This window comes from Pelodiscus sinensis, chromosome 18 (genome assembly GCF_052426305.1).
Source record: "Pelodiscus sinensis isolate ZL-2025 chromosome 18, ASM5242630v1, whole genome shotgun sequence".
NCBI classification, from domain to species: Eukaryota; Metazoa; Chordata; order Testudines; family Trionychidae; genus Pelodiscus; species Pelodiscus sinensis.
In genome coordinates, this window is record NC_143069.1 from 5,375,434 (window position 1) to 5,400,359 (window position 24,926).

General features: G+C 46.6%; 1 protein-coding gene and 1 non-coding gene across 2 annotated transcripts in view; both read right to left on the reverse strand.

Moving 5' to 3' along the window:
• The window catches only part of WDR62 (WD repeat domain 62), a 52,592-nt gene that overhangs the window by 22,047 nt on the left and 5,619 nt on the right, over nucleotides 1-24,926 (reverse strand). The window contains exons 3-16 of the mRNA XM_075915151.2: nucleotides 23,928-23,990; nucleotides 23,385-23,442; nucleotides 22,542-22,712; nucleotides 21,483-21,617; nucleotides 20,738-20,920; nucleotides 20,437-20,597; nucleotides 19,430-19,604; nucleotides 13,956-14,093; nucleotides 11,628-11,803; nucleotides 8,754-8,845; nucleotides 7,840-7,965; nucleotides 4,360-4,427; nucleotides 3,886-4,007; nucleotides 2,027-2,102 (exon numbers count right to left, since the gene is read on the reverse strand). Coding sequence (XP_075771266.2) covers nucleotides 2,027-2,102; nucleotides 3,886-4,007; nucleotides 4,360-4,427; nucleotides 7,840-7,965; nucleotides 8,754-8,845; nucleotides 11,628-11,803; nucleotides 13,956-14,093; nucleotides 19,430-19,604; nucleotides 20,437-20,597; nucleotides 20,738-20,920; nucleotides 21,483-21,617; nucleotides 22,542-22,712; nucleotides 23,385-23,442; nucleotides 23,928-23,990 — 1,744 coding nt within the window. The remainder of the gene's footprint in view (nucleotides 1-2,026; nucleotides 2,103-3,885; nucleotides 4,008-4,359; nucleotides 4,428-7,839; nucleotides 7,966-8,753; nucleotides 8,846-11,627; nucleotides 11,804-13,955; nucleotides 14,094-19,429; nucleotides 19,605-20,436; nucleotides 20,598-20,737; nucleotides 20,921-21,482; nucleotides 21,618-22,541; nucleotides 22,713-23,384; nucleotides 23,443-23,927; nucleotides 23,991-24,926) is intronic.
• On the reverse strand, nucleotides 18,815-18,953 carry LOC112547169 (small nucleolar RNA SNORA16B/SNORA16A family). Its single transcript, XR_003090911.2, has one exon. It is a non-coding gene; the product is annotated as a small nucleolar RNA SNORA16B/SNORA16A family (small nucleolar RNA).

The window sequence follows — 24,926 nt, forward strand, 5'->3', positions numbered from 1 at the left end:
TAGTGTTTGTGGATTTGCAGAAGGCTCATGACAGAGTTCCTATACAACCATGTGTGGTCTACAACAGGGGTGGGCTATAATTTTTTTACCAGGGGCCACTTCAGACATTTTTGAAGTAGCCCTGGGCCGCACTATAAGGGGCGGGACCTCAGGCCAGGACACTTCCTTGCTTCCCCACTCACAGACTATGATTGGTCTGGCGGTGGGGGAGCAAGTGAAGTCTTTGCCCTCCCCCCAAGGGTTCCCCCTAGGTATCCATGCCACTGGTGTTGGGAGGAGACTGCATGCTCCCCCTTCGGCCCCCTCCACGGGCCAGATTAACCCGCTTGGTGGGCCGAATCCAGCCCATGGAGGCCCTTTTGCCCACCTCTGGTCTACAGTCTGGTGGAGACACAGGCTGAGCCTATCAGGGACATGCACAAGGGCGGTATAACAGTACTCAGAAGCAGCTACAGTTTAAGTCACTAACTGTGAGGGGAAGGCTACAGCAAGGACCCAAAGACCTTTCCCATTTCTGATTGTAATGAACACCTTGGTGCAGGAGATTAAGAAAGAGGCTTCACAAAACAAGCTTTTCATCGATGTTCTGTTGTGCTGGGAAAGTAAATATGAACTGGAAAAAGAACTGGAAGGCTGCATTAGAAGCCAAATGCCTTAGAATCAGATGACAAAGGGCAGAATGTGGCAATCCTTTGTTCAGAGGGACAGTGAGATGCCAGTTAAAGTCAACAGTACAGTCTGTGGAATAGTTTAAGTATCTCAGTTCAGGGTTAAGCCCTGATGGGAATGTGCCCACAACATAGCGTTTGGAACCAGGGCCGGCCGTACCATGAGGTGCCAGACTGGGGGGGGGGGGGGCGCCTCTAGGACCCAGAGTGTAGAAAATTGTGTTTGCTTCTGATGCACATGTATTCTCTCTGCTCTAGATGCAGAGATGGTGGAGTGCTGTGCTGGAGGAAGGAGGGCACAAGAGACCTTTCAAAGTTTTGGCCAAGCGAGGAGGCATGGGGGCGTCCATTTGAGCTCCCCATCTCTGGTGCCAAAACGTTGTGGGCCGGCTCTGGTTGGAACGCTGGCCTCATAGAGAAGAACCATGTCACACTGTCAAAATGAGAGGGCTCACGTAAATGCAAAGTAAGAGGAGAGAGGGTCCCCGTTCAGCCATGATGCAGGTAGCTCCATCATCAAAAAGCCGAGGAAGACTCAAGTGAGGTAACACGGTTATGCGAGACAATGAAATAGGAGATATGTCGGCCACAGTGGACAAGAACTAGCAGTCATCGGACAAGGACTCTGAGAAAGACCTAGGGGGAAGAAAGGGCCCAAACTGCTGAAGGGGGACATAAATAAAGTTGGTGTCAGCTTGGAAAGTGTGATTGACAAGACCACTTGGAGATTAAGAACAACTGACTCCAATTGACAGGACAAGGGAAAGACAAAGAAAACATGGTTTCATCTAAACCAGGAGACCTCTATGACCTCTGCCTTGACAATCTGAAATGTGACAAATCCTAGGGAGAGAAAGATACTAGAGAGCCGGTTGCGGAGGTAATATCTTCTGTTGGACAAATTTCTGTTGGTGAAAGAGACAAGATTCCAAGATCTTCATCCCTGAAAAGCTTGTTCCTCTTACCAACAGTTGATCCAGTAAAAGATCTCACCCACCTTGTCTCTAATAACCTGGGACTGCAAACAAAACAGACTAACAGTGAGGCCACATGGCATTCTGATTTGTTATCAAAGTTGATGGGATTTTCCAAGGGAGAATTTACATAACATGATTCTCCAAAAGGACCATTCACGTGGTCTTGAAACTTTGGAGAATTCCCCAAAACCCTTACAAAACACCTATAAGAGGTTTCACTTGCTTGTAAATCTGGAAGCAACAGTGCTGTAATCTCTCTACATCAGATTCTGCCTCTTTATAATTTACACATACAGACATGCTACACATGATGCTTTAATTTCATATAAGTGTACCCACAGCATAACAGAGCACTTTGAGCTGCAGCAATTACTTGCTTACCTTTAATAACGACCCATCATCACCTTGCGATCCCTTGTAGCACCATTTTTGTTTCCCACTGACAGTGTTGTATACTCTGCAAGAGCGCAATCCTTATTTTAACTCAGTGCAGTAAACTAGTGACTTGACTCAGTCAAGGCTTGTCTTACATGCATCCATAATAAATGGAACAGGGTCACTTTGCTATTTAGTTTTCAAGTCAAGAAATTACCTTCTTATAAAACCACAAGGCTACTAAGCTAAAACTCTTATGCGGTTTGCCCTAGGGCTTGTGCAAACTACCATTTATGTCAGTGGAATACACGTAGCTTATCAGTGTGAATAAACCACACTCCTTGCGTGACGTAAATTACACTGACCTAAGTGCCTCTGTGGACAGTGCTGTGTTGACATGGGGCCTTCTCCCACTGACGTAACTATTGCCTTTCATGGAGGTGGTTTTATTACACGGAGAGGAAAACGCTCTTCACCAGACTACGGTTGACTAGCCACTAGTCCAGGGATGGGCAATAATTTTTGACCAGGGGCCACTTCAGAAATTTTTAAAGGGGCAGGGCCTCAAGCAGAAGGGGCAGAGCCAGGACATGTCCATGCTTCCCCGCCCACAGACCCTGATTGGTCTGTGGGCAGGGGAGCGTGTGAAATCTTTGCCCCCGCCCCACCCCAGAGAGAACCATCAGCTGTTCTGAACAGTGGCAGTTCCCTCTAGGCACCTGCACTCCTGGCAGTGGGAGGAGACTTTACATACTTACCCCCACCCTCCAGTCAATCAGGCCCTGGGGGTGGAGAGGGCACACTAAGTCTGCCCCTGCCCCTGCCCTGCAAGAGAGCACTGCGCTTAGAGTCACCTGCCAGCTAAGCAGCAGCTGGCAGTTGGCTCTAAGTGCTAAGCCCCTTTCAGGGTGGGAGGAGACTTTGCATGCTCCTTCCACCCCCAGGCCAATCAGGGCTTGGGGGAGAGGGGAGCGTGCAGTCTCCTCCTGCCCTGCCCCCGTCCTGCAAGGAGTGTGCAGTACTTCTAAGTGCCACACACTCCTGACAGGGCAGGAGGAGACTTCACACACTTCCCCCCACCCCCAGGCCCTGATTGGTCTTGGAGGCGGGGGGAGTGCAAAGTGTCTTGCTCCCTGCCCTCCAGCATGCAGTACTTAGAGTTAACAGCCAGGGTTGACTAAGCACCACATGCTCCCCCGTCCCTAGGACCTGATTAGCCTGGGGGTAGCAGGACCTCCTCAGGCCGGATTAACCCACTTGGTAGGCTGGAATTTGTCTCAAAGAGAGTACAACATACAAAGGGTTTCTGTAATGAGAGCTTATTTCATACTTGGAGGGCAACAGATAAGCCAAGTAGCACAACAAACTTACCTACTGTAAGGGAAAGGGAAACAGGCCTTTGGAGAAAGTGTAAGGCAAAGAGGGGACTCTGATCATCTGGAAATCTTGGCATGGACAGGAGAGCTTTGCATTAGCCAGTGACTGGTCCCCCAGAACCATTGTCTGAAGAGGAATTCTTGGAAGAACTGGACATTTACAATGGGTTCAGGTTAACCACCTTACTCAAGCTATTGCACACTTTGGTTTCAAAGATGGGGTCGAAGCATCACAGGAAGATACAGGAACTCAGAGAGCTAGCTGAGGGATTACTGAATAAAGAATTACCATTTCATTTAAAAAAAGGGGGGGCATGGCCATTATTAGGGCATTTATAGACGATACCAGAGTCTTGACCTATGAGTTACCGGACAACCCTTGAGATGTATTCCTGTTATTCATAGATACTGAAGAAGTCTCTCTGTCAGAGAGACAGCATATTTTATAGTCTAGCCAGCATAAATAAAAAAAAAAAAAAAAGAGTTTACCTGACATTTCTATCTTGGCAGGCAACAGCTACATATTTCTGTGTGATATCAATATCCATGTCATACAAGGTGGTTTTTTCAGCGACATGATGGGTTCTAATGAAATTAATCCCATCCGCAACCTGCATAAAAAGACATGCAAACCAGACAATAAAATAAAATAAAAGCACACTGCTTCTTGTAACATAACCCTGACTTCTGTCCAAAAAAAAAAAAAAAAAAGTCTCATATAGAATTGGCAATCCTATGTGAGATAATGCCAATAAATCCCTCCTAGAGAAACCCTGTAAATCTACAGTGCCTGCAAGGACCTGAAATTACATCTCAGGCTCTGGAGATAATTCAAGTTGTTTTTTCAGGGATAAGTTTAAAGTATGCAGTGTCACTTCAGTTTTGTTAGAGAGTATATACCACAGATGGGACGGTATTTTGCCTGTGAACAGCTGTCATCTACAGAGGACTGCTACAGCTTACCTTTTGTGCACTGCGAAAATAAATACTTTTATCAGCTCCACAGCTTATCATTTGAACTTCTCCATTACCTGGAAAAGGAAGAAGGGAAAATGAAGTCCCAAAAATGGGTTGTGCCCACACAAACTCAGGATACCATCTACAGGTTTTTTTAGTCTCTAAGGATATGTCTACACTAGCTCGGTAGTTCGAGCTAGGTAGGCAAATGAGGGCAACCGGAGTTGCAAATGAAGCCCGGGATTTAAATCCTCGTTCCACGAGGTGTACCGGTAGTTCAAATTAGAGATCCTAATTCGAACTACCTACTCCGTGCCACGTGTAGCCGTGGGCACAGAGTTCGGACTAGGGGGGGGATTTAAAAACAGCGGCGCCCAGGAAGATGCCAATGAAGCCCAGGATATTTATCCCGGGCTTTATTTGCAACTCCGGTTCCCCTCATTTGCCTACCTAGCTCAAACTACCGAGCTAATGTAGACATACCCTAAGGCAGTGGTCCCCAACCTTTAGAGGCTCCCGGGTGCCTGGGAGGTGGGGCCACTCACGCGCCGGGCACCCGGGGGTGGGGCCGCGCGTCCAGGGGCACACCAGAGGACTGGGATGCCCTTGCACCCGGTGCCGGCGTGTGCCCTAGGGGCTGGGGCCGCCCGAGTGCCGTGCACCCAACACCAGTGCGTGTCGCGTGCCGGGGGCGGGGCCACCCAGGTTGTCGGCGGGCACACACGAATGCCATGGCGCCCGCAGGCATCGCGTTGGGGACCACTGCCCTAAGGCACTGTTTCAACAGAATTCAAAATGGCCACCCTGAAAGGGGAAGGTAACTCTTCCCCCCCCCCTCAATTTTCCTCCGACCCTTTTTTCTCAAGAACTTTCCCCCTAACCTTTTTTTTTTGTTTTTTTTTTTGGGAAAGGGGGCTCAACAAGAAATGGTTGGTGTTCCATATAAAAAAAAATATTGTTTGATGTTCCTTGGTCTTAAAAAGTTTAAGAAACACTGCTCTAACGTGCTGCAAGACTATTCCTAGTTTTTTTAAGTTTGTCCCAATAATTATTAAAGGACTAGAAAACATGAAGGAAGACTGAAAGAACTGGGCTGGTTTAGTTGAGAAAAGAGAAGACTGAGAGGGGACATGATAGCAGTTTTCAAGTGTCTTAAAGGGTGTTACAAGGAGAAGAGCGAAAATATTTTCTCCTTGGCCTCTGTGGGTAAAACAAGAAGCAAGGGGCTTAAATTTCAGCAAGGGAGGCTTAGGTTGAACATTAGGAAAAACTTCTTAACCGTCAGGGAGGTTAAACACTGGAATAAATTGCCTGGGGAGGTTGTGAAATCTTCATTACTGAAGACATTTAAGAGCAGGGTAGACAGACATCTATCAGGGACGATCTAGATGGCCTTGGTCCTGCCATGAGGGCAGGGGACTGAACATCACCTCTTGAGGTCCCTTCCTGTTCTAGAATTCTATGAAGTCGGGTAGGCACCAAGACCTAACAGGGATTCATGGCAGTACTGCGCTCTGAACAACTGAAAAAGAGGAAAGCTAAGTAGCTCCTTTTAAAAATTAAATACGTAAGATCCAAAGGCCAGATCCTTAGTTGATGTAAATCTGCCTGGCAGTATAAGAGTCAATGAAGCTACAATGACTTGCAGAGGAGATTTGGTTCCAAATCTCCACTGATAAACAGAGAATTATGAGAACAGGCCAAAGGTAGTTCTCACCCCCCACACACATACGGGAAGCAAACCTATAGGAAACCACTCTTGCAACTGGGGTAATTCTTGGGTCATCATAAACGGACACTCAGACTAACACTGACTAGCCCTGGGCCAGAGAGAAAGTGAGAATAGCCTGGTGGTTCAGGCACTCCCCTAAGACATGGAGGTGCCACTTTCAAGTTGCTGCTCCAATGACTATTTAAAGGGATAGATGGTGGAACAGCTGCAGCAGGAGAAACCAAGAAAGATCTGCTCCAGCATATAGCGTAGTCCAGAGTTTAGGGCAGTGATCTCCAAACCTTTATGCCCAAGATCACTTTTTACATTTCAGAACAACCCAGAAGCTACCCTGCCCCTTCTTTGGGGCTCTAACCCTTTCCCAAAGTCCCATCCAATCCATTCCCCCCCACACCGGTCACTTGCTCTCCTCCACCTTCGCTCACTTTCATTGGGCTAGAGAGGGCTCCGGGCCAGAGCTTAGGGGTTTGGGTGCAGGCGGGGATATGGGATATCCCCTCTGGGAGAGGACTCTGGGAAGAGGGACAGGGTTGAAAGCCGGGAGACACTTAGCACAGGCGGCTGCTGACTGGCAGTGCAGCAGGGCTCAGACAAGCTGCCTGCTCCCATGCCATTCCCAGAAGCAGCCAGCTGCAGGTTCATCTCTGTACTGTCATAGAGGCGGAGTGGGACAGCGTGTTTCCATATGCTGACCCCGGCTGCCAACACTATCCTCACAGCTTCCATTGGCCAGAAGCTGGCTAATGGGAGTTGCAGTGTGGGCAGCTTGCAGAGGCATGCTGTCCTTCCCGCGAAGGGAGCATATTGATGAGCCTGAGGTTAGAAGGCAGCCTGTCTGAGCCCTGCAGCTCAACTGGACTGGTTGAGGCTCCAGAATTGAAAGTCGATTACGTTGACGGGCTGGTGACTGCTGTTTTAGGGCATGTCCCTACAGTGTAGGAAATCTAAGTTCAAATCTCTTCTGCACATCCGGCAGAAGCAGGAACTGAATCCAGGTGTCCCACACCACCAGTGGGTGCCTCTGAGCCATTGAGCTAAACGTAGGCTTGGAAGGATGCAATTTAAATTGATAAATGTTGATTTCACCCCCACACAAAACTGTTTCTATTTATAATAATCATAGTCTACATTCAGGCAAAATGTTTTTCTTAGAGTTTGATTTACTGCTCTTTACTTTGTATGTTTTGACATATGATGTTGGCAATGTGTATTTTAAACCACGATAAAGCTTTCACTTTTTGAATCTCAACATCTACAGTCATTAAATAAGTTGTATGATCTCCCCGTAACTTTCCACAATTGTGAAAATTTGAAAATCCATAAATCGAAAAAAATGCTTGAAAATAAACATTGTCAAAATTAAAAAAAAAAAAAAACAATTCTACAAAGTTTAGTTATAAGGAAGCTGACTTAACCATACCTGCTTCTCCTCCAGCCATATACAAAGATCCCCTCCCCAAATCTACTGATTAGCTCTCACAAAAAAAGGTACAACTCTTGGTTTCAGTTGCAACAAACTGAATCCCACCCCCAACGTTTTCCAAAACTTCTAGCAAATTGGAAAAATAAGTCCATTATTTGCTCAGCTTCATTACCAAGCTATGCAATGAGATACCCTTTTAAAATAAACAATTCCGTTACTCTACAGTAGGTTTTTAAGCTCTCTCTCTCTCTCTCTCTTTCTCCAGAACTGACACACATCAATGAAAATTTAATAGACACAGTAATTGTTAATATGAAGTCTAAAAACTTACCTGCAAATTTAACAGCTGTTATGGCAGATGAATGATCATCCAGAGTTTGCTCCAATTTATATTTTTTATCTACATTTAACACATGAATCAGACGGTCTCTGCTTGCTGAGGCCAGCAGTGCCATTCCTAGAGACATTGAAGGGACATTTGTAAAAGCACAGAGATTTCTGTTTCCTTCAAAAATAAGCAACACTTGTTTGAAGTATCATATTCTGAAAAATTACAATGTAAAAATGGAATCTTCTTACACAAATGATCATGTAGATTCACTCATAAGCTTATTTTACTAAGAAACCACACACATTTTTCCAGTAAAAAACCCCTCAAAAAACAAAAAAGTTCAGATAAAAAAGTATTTAACAGAGCTAATCAACTGAAGGCAGTTTTAGAAGAACATTTCTGCTAAATTAAAGATGCACATGGCTTCAGTCTGCATCAAGCTAAAGACACACAAATAATCTTTTAGTATATTTTCAGCACCTTCCACATGTTCATAGACTCATAGACTTTAAGGTCAGAAGGGACCATTATGATCATCTAGTCTGACCCCCTGCACAGTGCAGGCCACAGAATCTCACCCACCCCTCCTAGAATAATCCTCTCACCTATCTCTCAGATATTGAAGCCTTCAAATACTTTGAAGACCCCAAGATGCAGAGATCTTCCTGCTGTGATCTGTACCCCATGCTACAGAGGAAGGCGAAAAACCTCCAGGGTCTCTGCCAATCTACCCTGGAAGAAAATTCCTTCCCGACACCAAATATGGCGATCAGTTAAACCCTGAGCATGTGGGCAAGACTCACCAGCCAGACACCCAGAAAGTTCTCTATAGTAACTCCTATCATCCCATGTTCAGCTGTTCTTTTGTCATTTTCTTAAATAGATTGAAAACAATTTGTTTTCAAAATACTTACCAGTTTCTGGTTTGGAATACTCCAAGCAGAGAACTTCTGAATCATGAGCTTCCACTTTAATCACTTCATGCATAAACTGTAACTCATGTATCCTACAATGAAAATGCAACAGTGAAAAGATACCATGGGATGCCTCCAGACTCCACCCCTTCTGCCTCAAGCTCCACCCCTTCCAGGGCGGCTCTTCACCACTTCAGAAATTTGTGAAGTGGCCCCTCCTTCAAAAATTACTGCCCACCTCTGGTGTAACTACTACTCAGTGGCCAGACAGATAATTACAATACAAACCCACTTACATCACCATAGTATCTGACAGACTTCCAATGAAAATCAATTGCAGAAGCAGTAGGCTTCATGAAGACATAGAATCATAGGGTTGGAAGAGACCTCAGGAGGTCAGAGTCTACCCCTTGCTAAAAGCAGGAATAATCCCAACAAAATCATCCCAGCCAGGACTTGTCAAGCCAGGACATGAAAATCTCTAGGAATAGAGATTCTACCGCCTCTCTAGGTAACCCATTCCAGTGCTTCACCACTCTAAGGCATGTCTACACTAGGAAATTATTTCAAAACAACAACTCCTGAAATAACTAATTTGAAATTGCGTGTCCACACTACAGGGAAACCTTGAAATTAGTCAGAGGTAGGCTCCCTTAATGTGGATGTGCTACCTTGACTTAGAGCCCCAGGGAGCACTGGGGAGTAGTTATTTCAAAATAGCAGTAGTAGAGCATCCACACTTCCACTATTTCAAAATAACCGTTATTCCTCACGGAAAGCAGGAGTTATTTTGAAATAACCAGCCCATTATTTCAAAATAACGGGCTTGGTAGTGTGGACAACCCACTTGTTATTTCAAAATAACTCCCCTTAGTGTAGACCAGGGCCTACTGAAATCGTTTTTCCTAATATCCAACCCTACACCTCCCCCACTGCAACCTCCCCCACTGCAACTTGAGACCATTGTGCCTCGTTCTGTCATCTGTCACCACTGAGAACAACTTCTCTCCATCCTCTTTGGAACCTCCCTTCAGGTAGCTGAAGGCTTTAAATAAATGAATGGAGATATACCTACCTCCTAAAACTGGAAGGGACCTTGAAAGGTCATTGAGTCCAGTTCCCTGCCTTCACAGCAGGACCAAGTACCATCCCTGACAGATTTGCCCCTGATCCTTAAATGGCCTCTGCAAGGATTGAACTCACAACCCCAGGTTTAGCAGGCCAATGCTCCAATCACTGAACTATCCCTTCCCCCCAGGCTGCTATCAAATCCCCCCACACTCGTCTCTAGTCTAAATAGGCCCGAAACCCTCAGCCTCCCATAAAATCATGTGTTTCAGCCCCTAATAGGTTTTTTTGCCCTCCGTGGACCCTCTCCAATGCATCTCCACCCTTTCTGTAATGGGGGACCCAGAACTGGATGCAATACTTCAGATATGCCCTCACCAGTGCCGAATAAAGGGGAATAATCACTCCCCTAGATCGGCTGGCAATGCTCCTACTAATGTACCTCTATATGGCATTAGCCTTCTTGGCTACAAGGGCACACTGACACATCTCCAGCTTCTCAGCCACTGGAATCCCCAGGTCCTTTTCTGCCAAACGGCTGTTTAGCCAGTCAGTCCCCAGCCTGTAACAGTGCTGGGGATTCTTCCGTCCCAAGCGCAGGACTCTGCACTTGTCCTTGTTGAACCTCTTCGGATTTCTGGCACATCTCACTTTTTAGGAACAAAGCTCTGCTTGGGGTAAGAGTTTTGGAGTACAAGAGGTGCCAGTACCAAGCATCACTTTTATGGTAGCAAGGTTTGGGATCTCACAAATAACCATCTATGCCTGAATGGAGTCCGGTGGGGGGGGGGGGGGGGGGAGTTGCACCAAAAACTGAGATGTAATAAAGCTATGCTTTCTCATGCTATAATTAGCTTTAATTTAGCTAGCACAAGTAGCCATGAAGACACAATGGCATGCACCCCAAGCACATGCTAGCAACACAAAGTGTGCACCCAGGACCCCCAGTAGGCTTGTATTAGGACAGCTAGCCTGTGCTCAAGTCTGTACAGCTGTGCCTTCACTGCTATTGTTACCTGCACTAGCTAGATCAGGGATACCCAGGCCTAACTCACAAGCCACATGCGTCTTTGTCCGGTGTAGCCTGTGGCTCTTCAAGGCTCCCTCCAGGAGCTCGGAGAACAGCTGATTCACAGTGGTCCTGGAGGGAGATGGAGGAGCAGGGATTCCTTCCAGGGGCAACGATAATCAGCTGATTGGAGGGCTTGATGAGCTTAGACAGAGCAAGCTCCAGGAGACCTCTTTTCCTTGTTGGCCCTGGCACAAGGGAGGCTGTAAATAGCACTGCTGCACGTAATGGTAAAGGTGTAGGTGGACAGAACAAAATTAACAACACTGTGTGCTCACCCAACCAATGGAGTCTGAGCAGCCTTCTGTAACTGCTAACACTTGTGTCTCGGAGGGAAAGCCATGCACTAAACTGACAGCCAAGCAATTTTAAATGCATGCAATCAATACATTTATGGGTTTTGTTGTACTGAAAATATATTTAGGCATTTTAGAGTATTTGGTTATATTTAATGTGTGTATGGGGGCTGTATTTGGTGGTACATAGACCATACTATAGTCATGTGGCTCTTTTGGTTAATGGTGATTGCAAATGTGGCTCCCAAGTCACATAACCATGAGTACCACTGAGCTAGATGAAAGCTAGCGTAGCTACACCTACCTGTGCTACAATTATACCTTCCTGTGCAGCGCAGAGAGAGCCTAACAAATACAGAAGCTACTTTGCTAGCATTTCCACGGTCATTTCTGCAACATGAAGTGAAGTGGGGAGAGATGACAGATGATAGCTATACTTGCCTCAAGTTGCCTCCTCTGTCCCCAGAGGCTAAATGTTGGCCATCGGGGCTAATCTGCATCACACGCACACCTGCTTTCACATCTAGATGGCCTGCATTCTCATTTCGGTCAGGCACAATGGCCGAATCTTGCAAATGCTGATTGTTGTTGTCCACATACACCACCTTCAGCAAGTTCTTTATATTGGGAGGAGAAAGAAAGAACGATTGAAGTAAATACCAGAACAAACAATGGAAACTTGCTACAGTCCTTGGGAGTGAAATGTGACTTTGGTAGTACAGGCAGTTCCCGGGTTACTACAGCAGACCAGGCTTTTCTTGCCGATGCCAGGGGTAGAGCAGCTGGGGCGCTGCCGGGTTGGTCCCGCAGCGCCGCTCCTGGGAGCTAGTGGACCAACCCGGCAGCACCCGAGCTGCTCTGCCCCAGGCGTCCCCAAGTCAGCCACTGCTGAAACTGACCAGCGGCTGACTACAGGAAGCCAGAGGCAGAGCTGCTCTGCCCCGGGCTTCCTGGCTGACTTGGGGGGTCCAGTAGCGTCGGCGAGAAAAGCCTGGTCTGCTGGGGGGGAGAGGGGGAAGCGCACTAGCTAGCGTGCCCCCCCACCCCAACAGACCAGGCTTTTCTTGCCGCGGAGGTCACGGGTGGTCCTGCCGCCTGCATCCTCCGCGGCGAGAAAAGCTGCTCCACGTCTCCCTGGTCTGCTGCGGGGGGCCCCCCAGCAGACCAGGGAGACGCGGAGCAAAGCCGCGGAGGACGCGGGTGGCGGGACCAGTGTGTCTCGGCAGTCCCGCTGCCCGCGTCTCCCTGGTCTGCTGGGCGGGGGGGGGGGGGGGGGGGGGGCGCAGCTAGTGCCAGCAGACCAGGCTTTTCCTGAGTCCTCCGCGGCTTTGCTCCGCAACTCCCTGGTCTGCTGGGGTGGCCCCCCCCCCCAGCAGACCAGGGAGGACCGCCCGCGTCCTCCGTGGCGAGAAAAGCCTGGTCTGCTGAGGGGGGGGGGGGGCTAGCTGCACCCCTCCCCCCCCAGCAGACCAGGGAGATGCGGGCAGCAGTCCCGCCGAGACACACCGGTCCCGGCCCACGTCCTCCGCGGCTTTGCTCCGCATCTCCCTGGTCTGCTGGGGGACCCCCCAGCAGACCAGGGAGACGTGGAGCGGCTTTTCTCGCCACGGAGGACGTGGGCGGCAGGACCACCCGCATCCTCTGCGGCGAGCAAAGCCTGGTCTGCTGGGGGGAGGGGGTGCGCAGCTAGCTGCGCCCCACTCACCCCCCCCCTCCCAGCAGACCAGGGAGATGCAGAGCAGCTTTTCTCGCCACGGAGGACGCGGGCGGTGGGAACTGCTGCACGTCTGGGCGTTCCCGCCGCCCCCGTCCTCCACGGCGAGAAAAGCCCTGTTCGTATGTTGGGATCCGACATAAGTCGGATCCACGTAACTCGGAGAACTGCCTGTATACTAGTCTCTTAAGAACTGGATTTTCAAAAGTGTTTGGATCATAAGCCCCAGTGAATTTCAATAGAGCCTGTGCACCTAAATCATCCCACTCAAATTTTTATCATTCTTTCTGCTCCCAGAACTCAAATCATCATCATCCCTAGTTGTAGTATATCACTTTCCATCAATAAATCTCAATGCGCTTTATAAAGGAAGATAGTATCATTAGACCCCTTTTACAGATGGGGAAACTGAGGCAAAGAGGGAGGAATGTCACTCAGTATCAGAGGCAGAAAAAGAACTCAGGTCTCCTGAGTTGCAGTTCAGGGCTCTATCCTCTAGGCAACACTACCTCCAAAGCCCTGGTCAGATGACTGAGCCTCACAAAACACCCTTGGCAAGGATGGTAAATGTCCCAATTTCACAGCGGGAGGAAATGTAGTACAGAAAAACTGTTTTCCCCTATCAGTCTTGTTCTTTAGCCACCAAATCCCCAGCTCTCGTTTTCAAAAAGGCAGATCTGCACAAACTATTAGTGGCTTATCTGAACTGATAAATGTGGATAGGAACTGTTCCTACCAGCAGGCAAAAGTGCTAGCTCTTCAGATCACTGCAAAAACTCTAAACATGTTTAAAACAAAAGGTAGATACTGAATAGCTTTAATGTGATTTAAGTTGGAAGTAACTTGTTCTGAATAAAAATATATATATGTACATGCCCCAGTACAAAAGAGATGTTATATCATTTCTATCACTACATTATCCCTCCTCACAGCACACTTATGGGCTGATCCGCCATACTTTACACTGGGGTAAGTTAGAGGTGAATTTGGCTCCATTATTCTAAAGCTGTGTGCGCACACGCATCTGTTAACAAAAAAAAGACCATAGTACTTACATTACTGTAAATATTTTTCTGGAACATAGGTCCAGTGCCACTTTCCACATTCCAAAATCGTATGGTGTTATCTGATGAACAAGTCAGAAAAGATCCTGGAGGTAAACAAGATCTGTGATCCTCAAACTCAGGATAAACCTACATATTTCCACAACATAAAAGAGGGAGGCGGGGGGGAAGCAATGGAGAGGTACAAATTAGTTATATTTTAAAATATAAGTGGCAGTCCAGAAACCTAAGTGACAGCAAAAGTTTGTTCTACAAGATCCCTCTCCAATTATCCTCTTACAATTTGAGAGATTTTTCTCCCCATCCCATGCCTTTTAGTAGGTGGTGCTGACAAATATATGGAAGTCTTTGTTCAGATGAGGAGGTGGATTTTTGTTTTGTTTTTATTTATATACCTTAACTCAGGCAAAGGGGTTCTATTATTTATTTAGTGTGTCTAGAGGTCACAGGTACACTAGAAGAAATAAAACAGTCTCACTATAAGAACAGCTTTCACTTTAAGGCAGGTCTGGTAAAAATAACCTCCATGGGCCAGATCCAGCCCGCCAAGCTGCCAGATCCGGCCAATGGACCCAGCGGGGAGTCCACGGACCCAGCGGGGAATCTCAGGCAGATTCCCTGCCCGCCCCTCCTCCCCCTGTATGCTGGTGAGAGAAGCTGCTGTTGGATTCTGTTTGAACAGCTATGAGCCTTCACACACTGCTCCTGCCCGGAGCACAATCCCATTAGCTGGTTTTGGCCAAGGAGAGCTGCCTGTTGTTAACAGACATCTTAGGACGCACCCTTCCCACCCCCTCAGGCTGGTAGCTGTTAAAAAAACCACATAGCCTCTGCAACCAGTGCGGGCTGGAGCAGGCAGGGAGTATGCTTGGGAAGGCTGCTGGCTGGGAGTCAAGCAGGTAAGTCTCCCAGCCAGATTCTGCCTCTGGCAACCCAACCCTTTTCCCTCCTACCCCAAATAACCCAAACCCTCTGCCCCCATATCCCCACCCAGATCCCTGCCCCAGGTCACAACCAAAACCCCATGCACACCCCCCTGCACTCCAGGTCACAGCCCAAACCTCTGCACCTTAGTCCCTAACCCAGGTCACAATTACCTCCTTCTCCCAAACTCCCTCCCAGAGCCCACGCCCTCTCCTGCACCCCAATCCCTTACTGCAAGCTCATTTCTGCACCCAGCCTCCATCCCAGACCCCACACCTCCTCTATTATATGGAAGAATACGGCCCTTTACCACTGTTCCCTCTAAGTCAGAGGCTCCGGGCTCCATGTGTGCACAGAGCTGACTGACTGGGCAGGGCCGATTATTCACTTGTGAAGCTGTGCTGCCGTGCAGTTTAAGAGGCAACAATGCCCTTGACCACTTTCCAAATTCTTGGAGTGGCGCCCCCATCAAAAATTATTGCCCACCCCTGCTCGACTAGGAGTTTAGGTCAAATTTAACCACATAAGGTTGATTTTCCAAACAACGAGTCCACACTACCAAGCCCGTTCCATCAATCATAGGGGCTGCAAAAGTCTATTTTGGTACTCTTGCTTTTCATGGTCGACTTTACGGAAGCATAGATGCAGCATTGCAAAAGTTGATGTTATTGGCCTCCCAGGAGGCATTCCACAGTGTATCACTGCGACTGCTCTGGCCAAGACTTGCAACTCTACTGCTCTCCAGGTAAACAGGAAAATCCCCAGGAAACTTTGAACATTTCCTGTGTGGACAAAGTGGACTGCATGCTTCAGAGCCACGAGTTCTATGAGCTCCAGCAGTTCCAGTTCCCAGTTCCAGACCTCACTGATGCATGGGAAGAGGAATCCGTCCTCGTGGCACTCCAAACTAGCAAACAAAATGCAGACATCTATGCAAAGATCACAGGGCCCATGGTGGAGAAAGGATATACCCTGGATGTCCAGCAGCACTACGTGAAGACAAAGGAGCTGAGGCAGCCCTACCAAAAGACAAAGGAGGCAAACTGATGGTCTGGAGCATCACCACAAGTTTCCCAAGCAAACTGTGGAATCCTCCCAGGAGAGTGTGCTGCTGGAGGAGGAGGCGGCAGCGGCGGAGAATGGTCAGCAGGTGAGTGGGGCAACCGATGTGACTAAGAGCCAAAAACTTTATATAACTTTAGAGACAATTCCCTCTGCCCAGGATGTCTCACAGGGATTGTGTACCTGCCACTAAACCACGTGAGTCCAGATGCTCCCCAGAGAACTTTGCTGCGTACCTGCTTTACAGTGGCCGCTTTAAAGCATAAAACTGAGGCCTTGCACAGAACACATCTCCATGGTCTTTAGAGAGACCTTTCACTGTATGTTAATAGATTAGGTTTTAGGCTCCACAACGTATCTCCTGCGATGTGTGTGTTTAACTTTTTGTTACAAGCAAGGAACGTGCTGTGTACTTCCCTGGCTCCACCAGCTGTCTGCCTTGCACAAATCTGAAGGTGAAAACTGACCAGAGAAGATACGCTCAAGGAACAAATGCAATCTGCTCACTTGGACAGGGAGTGCGTAACCGAGGAGAGGAATACAATATGGGAGAAGATGCAAGTGGAGCATCAAGAAAGGACAGCGTGCAGGGAACTGCAAGTGAAGCACCAGGAGAACGTCTTGTCATCCGTGACATCTATGATGGACTGTGTGGTGGCTTTCCAAGATGCATAGCTGGACAGGCCCCTCCCCACCCTTTGCAGATCAACTTTCCCTCCTCTCTCAGTTCCTTGGGGAGGAGACATGGGAGATGGGGGAAGGCGTGGAAGGGTAACTCAAGGACAGCCTCACAACCTCACTCAACCTCCTGGGTGTCACAAAGCAAAAGCTGTCCTCACATTTCTGATCCCCCACCCCCAAGGGTGCCACCAAGCCTTCCTTTTCTGTCCCTTCTACATTCCTTACATAAAAATGCATGATTTCAGAACACTCTATTCCTTGTGTTGCAGCAGCGGGGGGCGGGGGGAAATGTTACAGGCTGACACACTGAATGCAGGGGCACCTCACTGCGAGCAGCATAAAACTTTGTCAAGGCCTCTCTGATTTCCAGTGCCCCATGCTATGCTCCCCTTACTACCCTGGTGTCTGGCTGCTCAAAATCTCTGGCTAGACACTGCCTCCGCCCCCAACCCTGTCAGATAACCTTCCCCCTTGCTCTCACAAATATTATAGAGCACACAGCAGGCTGCCACCACAAAGGAAATGTTGCATTCGCCGAGGTCTTTCCTTGTCTTCCCTTCCTTTTAAACATCCAAAAGCACATTCCACCTCCATTCTGCACTTGCTCAGCCGGTACTTGAATTGTTCCTTACTGCAGTCCAGGGTGCCCTCGTATGGCTTCACGAGCCACAGGAGCAAGGGGTAGGCTGGGTTGCCAAGGATCACTATTGGCATTTCCAGCTCTCCAATTCCAATTTTCCAGTCTGGGAAAAAAGTGCCAGTTTGCAGCTTTCCTAAAGATGTGAGCATCATGCACCTTTCCCGACCATCCCATGTCTAGGTTGGTGAAATGACTCTTGGTGCAGCAGGCGCTGATGGATTACATCAAGAAGTTCCCCTTGCAGTTTATGTACTCCTTGCCAGGTGGTTGGGTGTCAAGATGGGGATGTGTGTTCCGTCTATCACCCTACTGCGGTTAGGGAACCCCATCGCAGCAAAGCCCTCTTCTATGGCAGCCATATTTCCCAGAGTCACTACCCTCTGTAGCAGAATGGTAGTGATTGCTCTGGCTACACAACTATAACAGCAGCTCCCACTGTAGATTTCCCCACTCCGACTTGATTCCCAACTGACTGGTAGCTTTCTGGCATTGCAAGCTTCCACAGGGCAATTGCCAAGTGCTTCTCCAACATCAGAGCAGGTCTCATTCAGGTGTTCCTGTGCTTCAGGGCAGGGGAAAGCAATTTGCAAAGTTCCACGAAAGTGGCTTTGCACATTCAGGAGTTTTGCAGCCACTGTTGATTGTCCCAGGCCTGCAACACTATGCAGTCTCACCAGTCTGTGCTTGTCTCACGGCACCAGAACTGGAGTTCCACTGTTTCCAGAGGACTGAATGCCAACAGCGTTTCCAATTCGCTTAAATCGAAGGCTTGCATAAACAGAGTGTCCATGGCTTTCCGAGATTCACCCTCTTGATGGAGTGCCATACGTATGCTCTAAGCATAATCCACCAATAGGCACAACAAGATACACATCATCTTCACAATGCTTTGATGCACAACAGGATCCCCGAGAGGGTCCATGCTTGCACTGCTATGGCATCTGCTCAGGTAACCAGAGCCAAAAAGACTGCTTTCCCATTGATCTCAAGCCAGGGGGGAGGGAGTAGACGAGCGCATTATGGAACTGTCTCCCTACTGAGGATGCGCTACTTTGAATTAAATTGAATTCTTGTGCAGTGGAGACATGGATCTTCGAATTTACCAAATACGGTGGTAAGAAATCAACCTTAATAAATTTGAGCCTCTCTCATAGTTTAGACAAGGTCTAAGTATAAGATCACAGCAGGTGGATACAACAGACAGGAAACACAATGGAACAGTTATAAGTGTAATAGACAAGAGTCATTGTAACTAGCCATTTCACCATCCCTCATCACTGCCCTTTCAAAAAGCTCCCCCTTCATCAAATTCCTTGTCATGGCCCCAGGTAGGCCATGTATCAATTCCTCATCTGGATAAAGTTTAAGAGCCATTACAGGGTTGATAAAACGTACTCATTAGCTTCTCTTTCCTCTCAAAAATAATTTGCCTGAAAGTAAGTGTCCAAGTTTGCTTTACATCTAGGAATCTGCCATCTCCCATCACTAGACCTCTCAGAGCTGAACACTGTCAGCACAAAGCTTGGGTATAAACTCTAAGTACAGGTGTATTTTCGTGGAAGGTTGCTGGACAGCTACAATGCAACAAACTGAACAGGGACCATCAACGAAAACAAGTCACACATAGCTCCTTTTTGTCATCAGCTACACAAGAGACACAGACAGCTTCAATCGGAGTTGTGGGAGCTATTAAAGCAGAACTACTAGGATTTGGCTAGGTCTAATTCCCACTAAACATCTAAATCTTTCCTAAAGATTAATGCTGCTTTTCCCCATCTTTTGGTCTGCCTCAAGCTACTGTACTATAAAGCAGGTTGGTATTATTTCCATATCAGAATAGTCAGATTATACTATGATGGCAAAATCATCTTTTCTAAGTGGGTGAAGCTAGTAAAGCATGTATGTCATTTTAACTCCCCACCACCACCTTCAGAAGCTCTGTTTCATGGAGATTCTCTCTCCTTGACCCCTTTCTAAGTCATTAACATTGCTCCTTCTGATCACCATATGGGAAACCTCATCATCAGAACCAAGCATTACTAGCTCCCAGACATCAAGCCCAAAGTCAGAACCTTTGTGCGGTACGTACCCCAACGAGGACAGAACAGAGCATATCTTAGAGATTTGTAACTATATCTAGCACATGAACGCCTCTTACCTCAACATTCCATACAAAAGAACTGTGGAAGAGGTCTGACCACACTTTGCCAACTTTGTTTGTGTCTTTAACATCCCAGATGTATATACTGTGGTCCTTGTACACACACGAGAGCCAACAATTACATGGGTCAAAGGCTAAAGCAATGGTGTCTGGGTAAACGGAATCTGGTTTTCTTAAGAAAGACAGAGAAAGAGGAAATATTCTCTTTAGTTGCATATAAAGGCAACATAAAATGCAAGCTAAAGTACAGTATATACACAACAATTGTTCTCAACAACTGAAATTCATTAATCTGCCTAGCAAGCATCTTAAAACCACAGATTTTTCTGAGCATGTATCTAGTGTCACAAATGTCCATGTGAGGAGCATTTCCAAACCTGACAGTGCATAACATTATTCTTGGAATTTTGCCTTTTTCCAAACACAAAATTATATGTCCTGGATATAGCCCAACACACTGTTTTGATAATGTACAGCCCCAGAAAGCCAGCTAGCTGCTGGAAAATAGGCATGCCAGCTAGTTATACTGAAAGAAAAGCAAGTTAATGATAAGTTGCCTCATCTGTCAAGTGTTTGAGATCTACAGACTAACAGTCAGATACAAGCGTATTTTTATTCAAACCAGCATAGAAACTGTCACGCCTGATTGGTCTTAAAACTTTACACTGTTATATGCAAAGTATCACGTTTTCAGAAACGAATTTTACATGTTATCACTGGGTAATAGACCTCTCTGAAAGATGATTGATTTCAAGTCAATTTTCTTCTTTTCTTAAAATGTAAAACACACTTAAGCTTTCAGGATCAGATTTTCAGAAACACTTGGTTTCTATTACTAAGGGTCATTGGGCACTTCTGAAAACCCAGCGTTTGATATTTATCCACTATCTTTAGAAACGTCACAGAGAACTTAAGATTTACAAAGAGACAGTACTTTTTCTTTCAAGCCACGTCACACACAGCACACAGAGTGATGCATTACATTTCATGTCAGACCTTCGTACCTTGGTTCAAGCTCTTTGGCTACATCCACGCCCAAGTAGTGCGGTTTTGGCAGGTCACTGAGATAGTGCATGTTGTGAGAATAAAAGATCCTCACGGTTCCATTTGCACAGCCACAAAAAATAAACTCTTCACTAACACAGATGCAATTTGCTACTGATACCTGAAGGAAGAATCCATATGCATAAAATTATACTTTTTATAAAAGAAGGATTTCTAGAAAACAATGACAACATATAATGGGAGCAGAGGTTTCTGAAACAAACTAGAGTGGTTTTACAATAATGAGATAAGACATTTTACCTTCAGATCAATCCATTTTTCTAGCATTCGCTTCTCGTTAAATTGACAGAGAAGCCCAGAGTAAGAAACACAGAAGGTGTTTCCCAACATTTTCCCTTGCCCACAGGCTACACCACAAAAGATGTTATTGTGAAGTTCTCCCAGAAGTCCAGAGCGACCGACCAATGGCACAGTCTCTTTAATCTGTAATTCAACACAATAGTTTGAATTATAAATATTAATAAATTTGTCCTTCTGACACCTTTCACTGATGATCTAAAGCAAGCCTCACCATAACGCTACAAGTGAATTCCTCCTTTTTATAAATGGTAAACAGGATTGTCACACATACTGATTTATGTTTTCCAGAATCCGACATGTGGGCAATAGCTCTGTCAAAGAGCCTGGCAAATATGATTTAAACATTACATTTAGCAGTTTGTTGTCCCTTCAGCCTTGTGCTTGGATGTGAATGGGATTTGTAAAGACTACTTCTACAAAGCTAGATTCAAAACACACCTAGAGCTGCCTGGCTGTAATTCATTCCTAAATCAAGGCAGGAAGTTAAGGTATGACAAACTGCGTGAGCGTAGGGCATGAAAAACCTTACAGCTTTTTGGCCCCATCCTAAAAGAACATCCCAGCCTGCTGCAGTGACTGACATGGGACAAATATCCAGTCAGCTGTCTGCATATCCTGAGCACTTTTTTTGAAAAAACTCATTTACTTCCACGTCCAGTTGGTACAGCACAGGAGGAAGGTTTACCTTCACTTCTCTTGATGCATCCAAGAACCAGAATTTAACATGGCGGTGGCCAACAGTAACAAAGTAGCTGTCCTCCGAGAAGGATATTGCCATAACCTTACATGACACCTTGTTCGATGCTACTAGAGTGTTCTTCTGCAACAAGACAAAAAAGAACAAACCCAATAATTTATGCATGAGAGATACAGGGCACGAGAATAAGGAAGTTCAAGATGACTGACTTTCCAATTCCATTATAAGGCTAATTTTGACACTACCCCATCCCCACTTCATCCTCATCATCGTAAGTGAGCAATTCATATGAATATTGACAAGAAGTTAGTTTGCCAGGAAAGGCTAATTTTCTGACAATTTGGAGATGGTGTCTTTCTTCTGACTGCAGGGTGCAGGAGCTCTGGAAGTTCCCCAGAAACGAACGGATCACTGATTTCTTCACCATGGCCCTGTCCCACCCGGCCCTTTCCCGAGAGGCCTTACCTCTACTCATTCCTCTCTGCCCCCTTCCCTCCCAAATAGCTCATCCTTAACACAGATAAAAAGTGATAGGCTTATGTTTATCAGATATTTGACTAGTTGACTACTCGCTAACTTCCCTAGTATAAACCCAGGCATAGAATTTCCCCAGGTTAATTCCTTTGAACTAGGACATTCCCCTCCCCCCAAAATCCATTCTTGATTTTAAAGATTTCCAGTGACAGAGAATACACTACAATCCTTGGCAAGTTATTCCAAGGTTAATTACCCTCCCTGTTAAAAAGTGTGTGCCTTATTCATCAGGAAAGGAGAGGCAGAGTATTTTTGCAAAGTCCTCAGCTCTGAAACTTGCCCCTGTTCCAAGAATGCTCAAGTTTGCTACAAGCCTACAAGACTATCAAAGTTCAGCTGTTTTCCCCAAGTGAGAGCTCTTTCTTGGTTTGGGCTAAGAAGGGGTTATTTTGATTGCATTCATTATCATATTGCTGTCTCAGATATATTTCATTGTAAATGCATTAGTAAAGTCTTTGCTTTTCAGGGGAAAATGACAGAGGCTATTCATCCCTGACATCTGCAGTCCCTTACCTTCCAGTCCCACACATTGACAGTCATATCATGCTGGTAGCCCACTGATACAATATACTTCATGTTGGGAGAAAAAGCCACGCAACCCACTCCATGCTTATGGCCGTGCAGTTCAGATACTTGCGTCTTCTCCTCGACATCCCACACTCGTACAGCTGGTCTGTGCCCATTCTGCAAGAGGCATGTGAATATGTGCTGCCATTTGAATCAGACACAAAAAAATAGAAATTGCCATCCTAGGCCAGGCCTACACTACATGAAAAAGTCAAACTAAGATATGCAACTGCAGCTACAAGAATAGCGTAGCAGATGTCAACACACCTTAGCTCAACTTTTTGCAGAGTTCCCATTTCAGGAGATCAATGAGAGAAATTCTCCTGTTGACTTCCCTTACTCCTCATGACTCCATGGAGTACTGAGGTCGAAAGGGGTGCCATCAGCAGTCGATTTAGCAGGTCCTTCCTAGAACTGCTCAAAACCCCGGAAGATTGATCTCCGGAGTGTCGATCTCTGCGGAAGTATAGACAAGGCTCCAGATCAGACCACTGATCCATCTAGTCTAGTATCTTAGTGCAGACAACTCGGAGTTCAGCCACTTTCATCTGTAGTCTCACTGTTCATATTTAGAGTTTCAATTTCAAATTAGTACTACCTAAACAAATGGCCAGAATTCAGCCAACACATTGTGGCTGGAAAGCTAGCATCAGAATAGATGGCACTAACTGGGCATTCTTTCTTGTCTTATTGTGAAAGTTTTCCAGGCATACAAGCATTTGCTATGGTAGAGAAATCAGAAATTATATTCCAAGTATACACACTAAAATCAACTTCAGCAGAACTCACCTCACCAGTAACAATAAATTTTCCATCAGGGGAGAAAGACAGAGCACTCAGTGTTTTCCTGAAAGAAAGATAGAGCTTTCTTTTTCAAAGAAAATTCAGATAACATAGCATTTGTTGCAGTGAGTGCTAAGGAAAAAATGATTTGAAGTTACCCAGAACAGTGTTATCCAAATGCTCAGTCTACTAACATGGCTACCCCTCTGAGACTCAGTCTACTATAGACTATCTACGTAGACTGTTAATTCCATAGACCATAGAGACTATCTACATAGACTGCTCTTTGGGACACAGACTGGTCTTTGTTGCATTTCTAAAGTACCTGGCACAATGGTGTCGTGATCCATAACTAGGGCAGCTAAACCCAACTATAATATTATCTTCCCAATCTCCCTTAGCCAGGCAGACAGCACAGTATCAGCAGTTACACTTTGCTCAGTTCAGCATAGCTTCCCTTTCCCAGCAATCCAAACCCCAGAAAGCAAATTAAGAACAAAGATACCTGAACACCATCAGAGTGGTGGATAAATTAAGCATTTACAATACCTGGAAGTATTAAAGATGTGTCTTTGTTTATTCTTTTGGGGATTTAAAATTACAACCACACACCTGAAAAGAAAGAGCAAGACATTTACATTAATAAATGTTTGACCTCAAACCTCACATATTTTATAAACAGCAAGACAGCCCATTATACCACTGGGATCAGAGATCAGGACTCTTGTTTGGTCACTTTCTGGATCCTTCTTAGTTTCTTAACTCTCAGCATCAAAACGTAAGGATGTTAAAAGGTGGGTAATTGACTAATCATGTAGTCGATACAATTTGCACATGATCAGTTGATAAGGGAAGGGGCTCTGTACCGGCTTGTGCTGGTCCAGGAGCTACCCCTGCTGCAGCTCTGCAGTTTAAATGTGGTAGAAGCTGGGCACAGAGGAAGCCCGGCTCCTATTACATTTAAACTGCAGAACCACAGCACGAGTAGGTCCCTGGCTGGTGCAAACCAGGACCACTGCAGCTCTGCATTTTAAACGTAGTAAGAGCTGGGCGGTTCTTACTACATTTAAAATGCAGAGTGCAGCAGTCCCAGACCAGCATGAGCTGGGTTTGCTCAGTCCTGGCTCACACTGGATCCAACAGCCCCTGCCCGCAGCCAGCCAGGACCGCCACAAACAGGGGCTGTTGCCAAAGTAGCCTCTGCTCATGGCCAGCCCTGGCCTCCATGAACAGAGTCTGCTTCAACAGCAGCCCCTGTTCGCGGCGGTGCAGGCTGGCTGCAGGCAGAGGATGCTTTGCGGCAGCCTTCCCTACACCCCTCTCCCACTGCTGTCTCCGATAGAGGCAGCAGCGCAGAGGTGCGGGGTAGAGGTGGCACTTCGAAGACAGTGCTGGGGGAACCACCTTTTAAGTCCCCTCCCCCCAGATCTGGCTTGTTTCCCCGCTCCCCCCTTGCTACCTCTGATACAGAGGCAACAAGAGTGGGGGGAAGCAAGTAGTCAACTCGACTAGTTGGCTACTCGCTTACATCTCTTCCAGGAAGTAGGG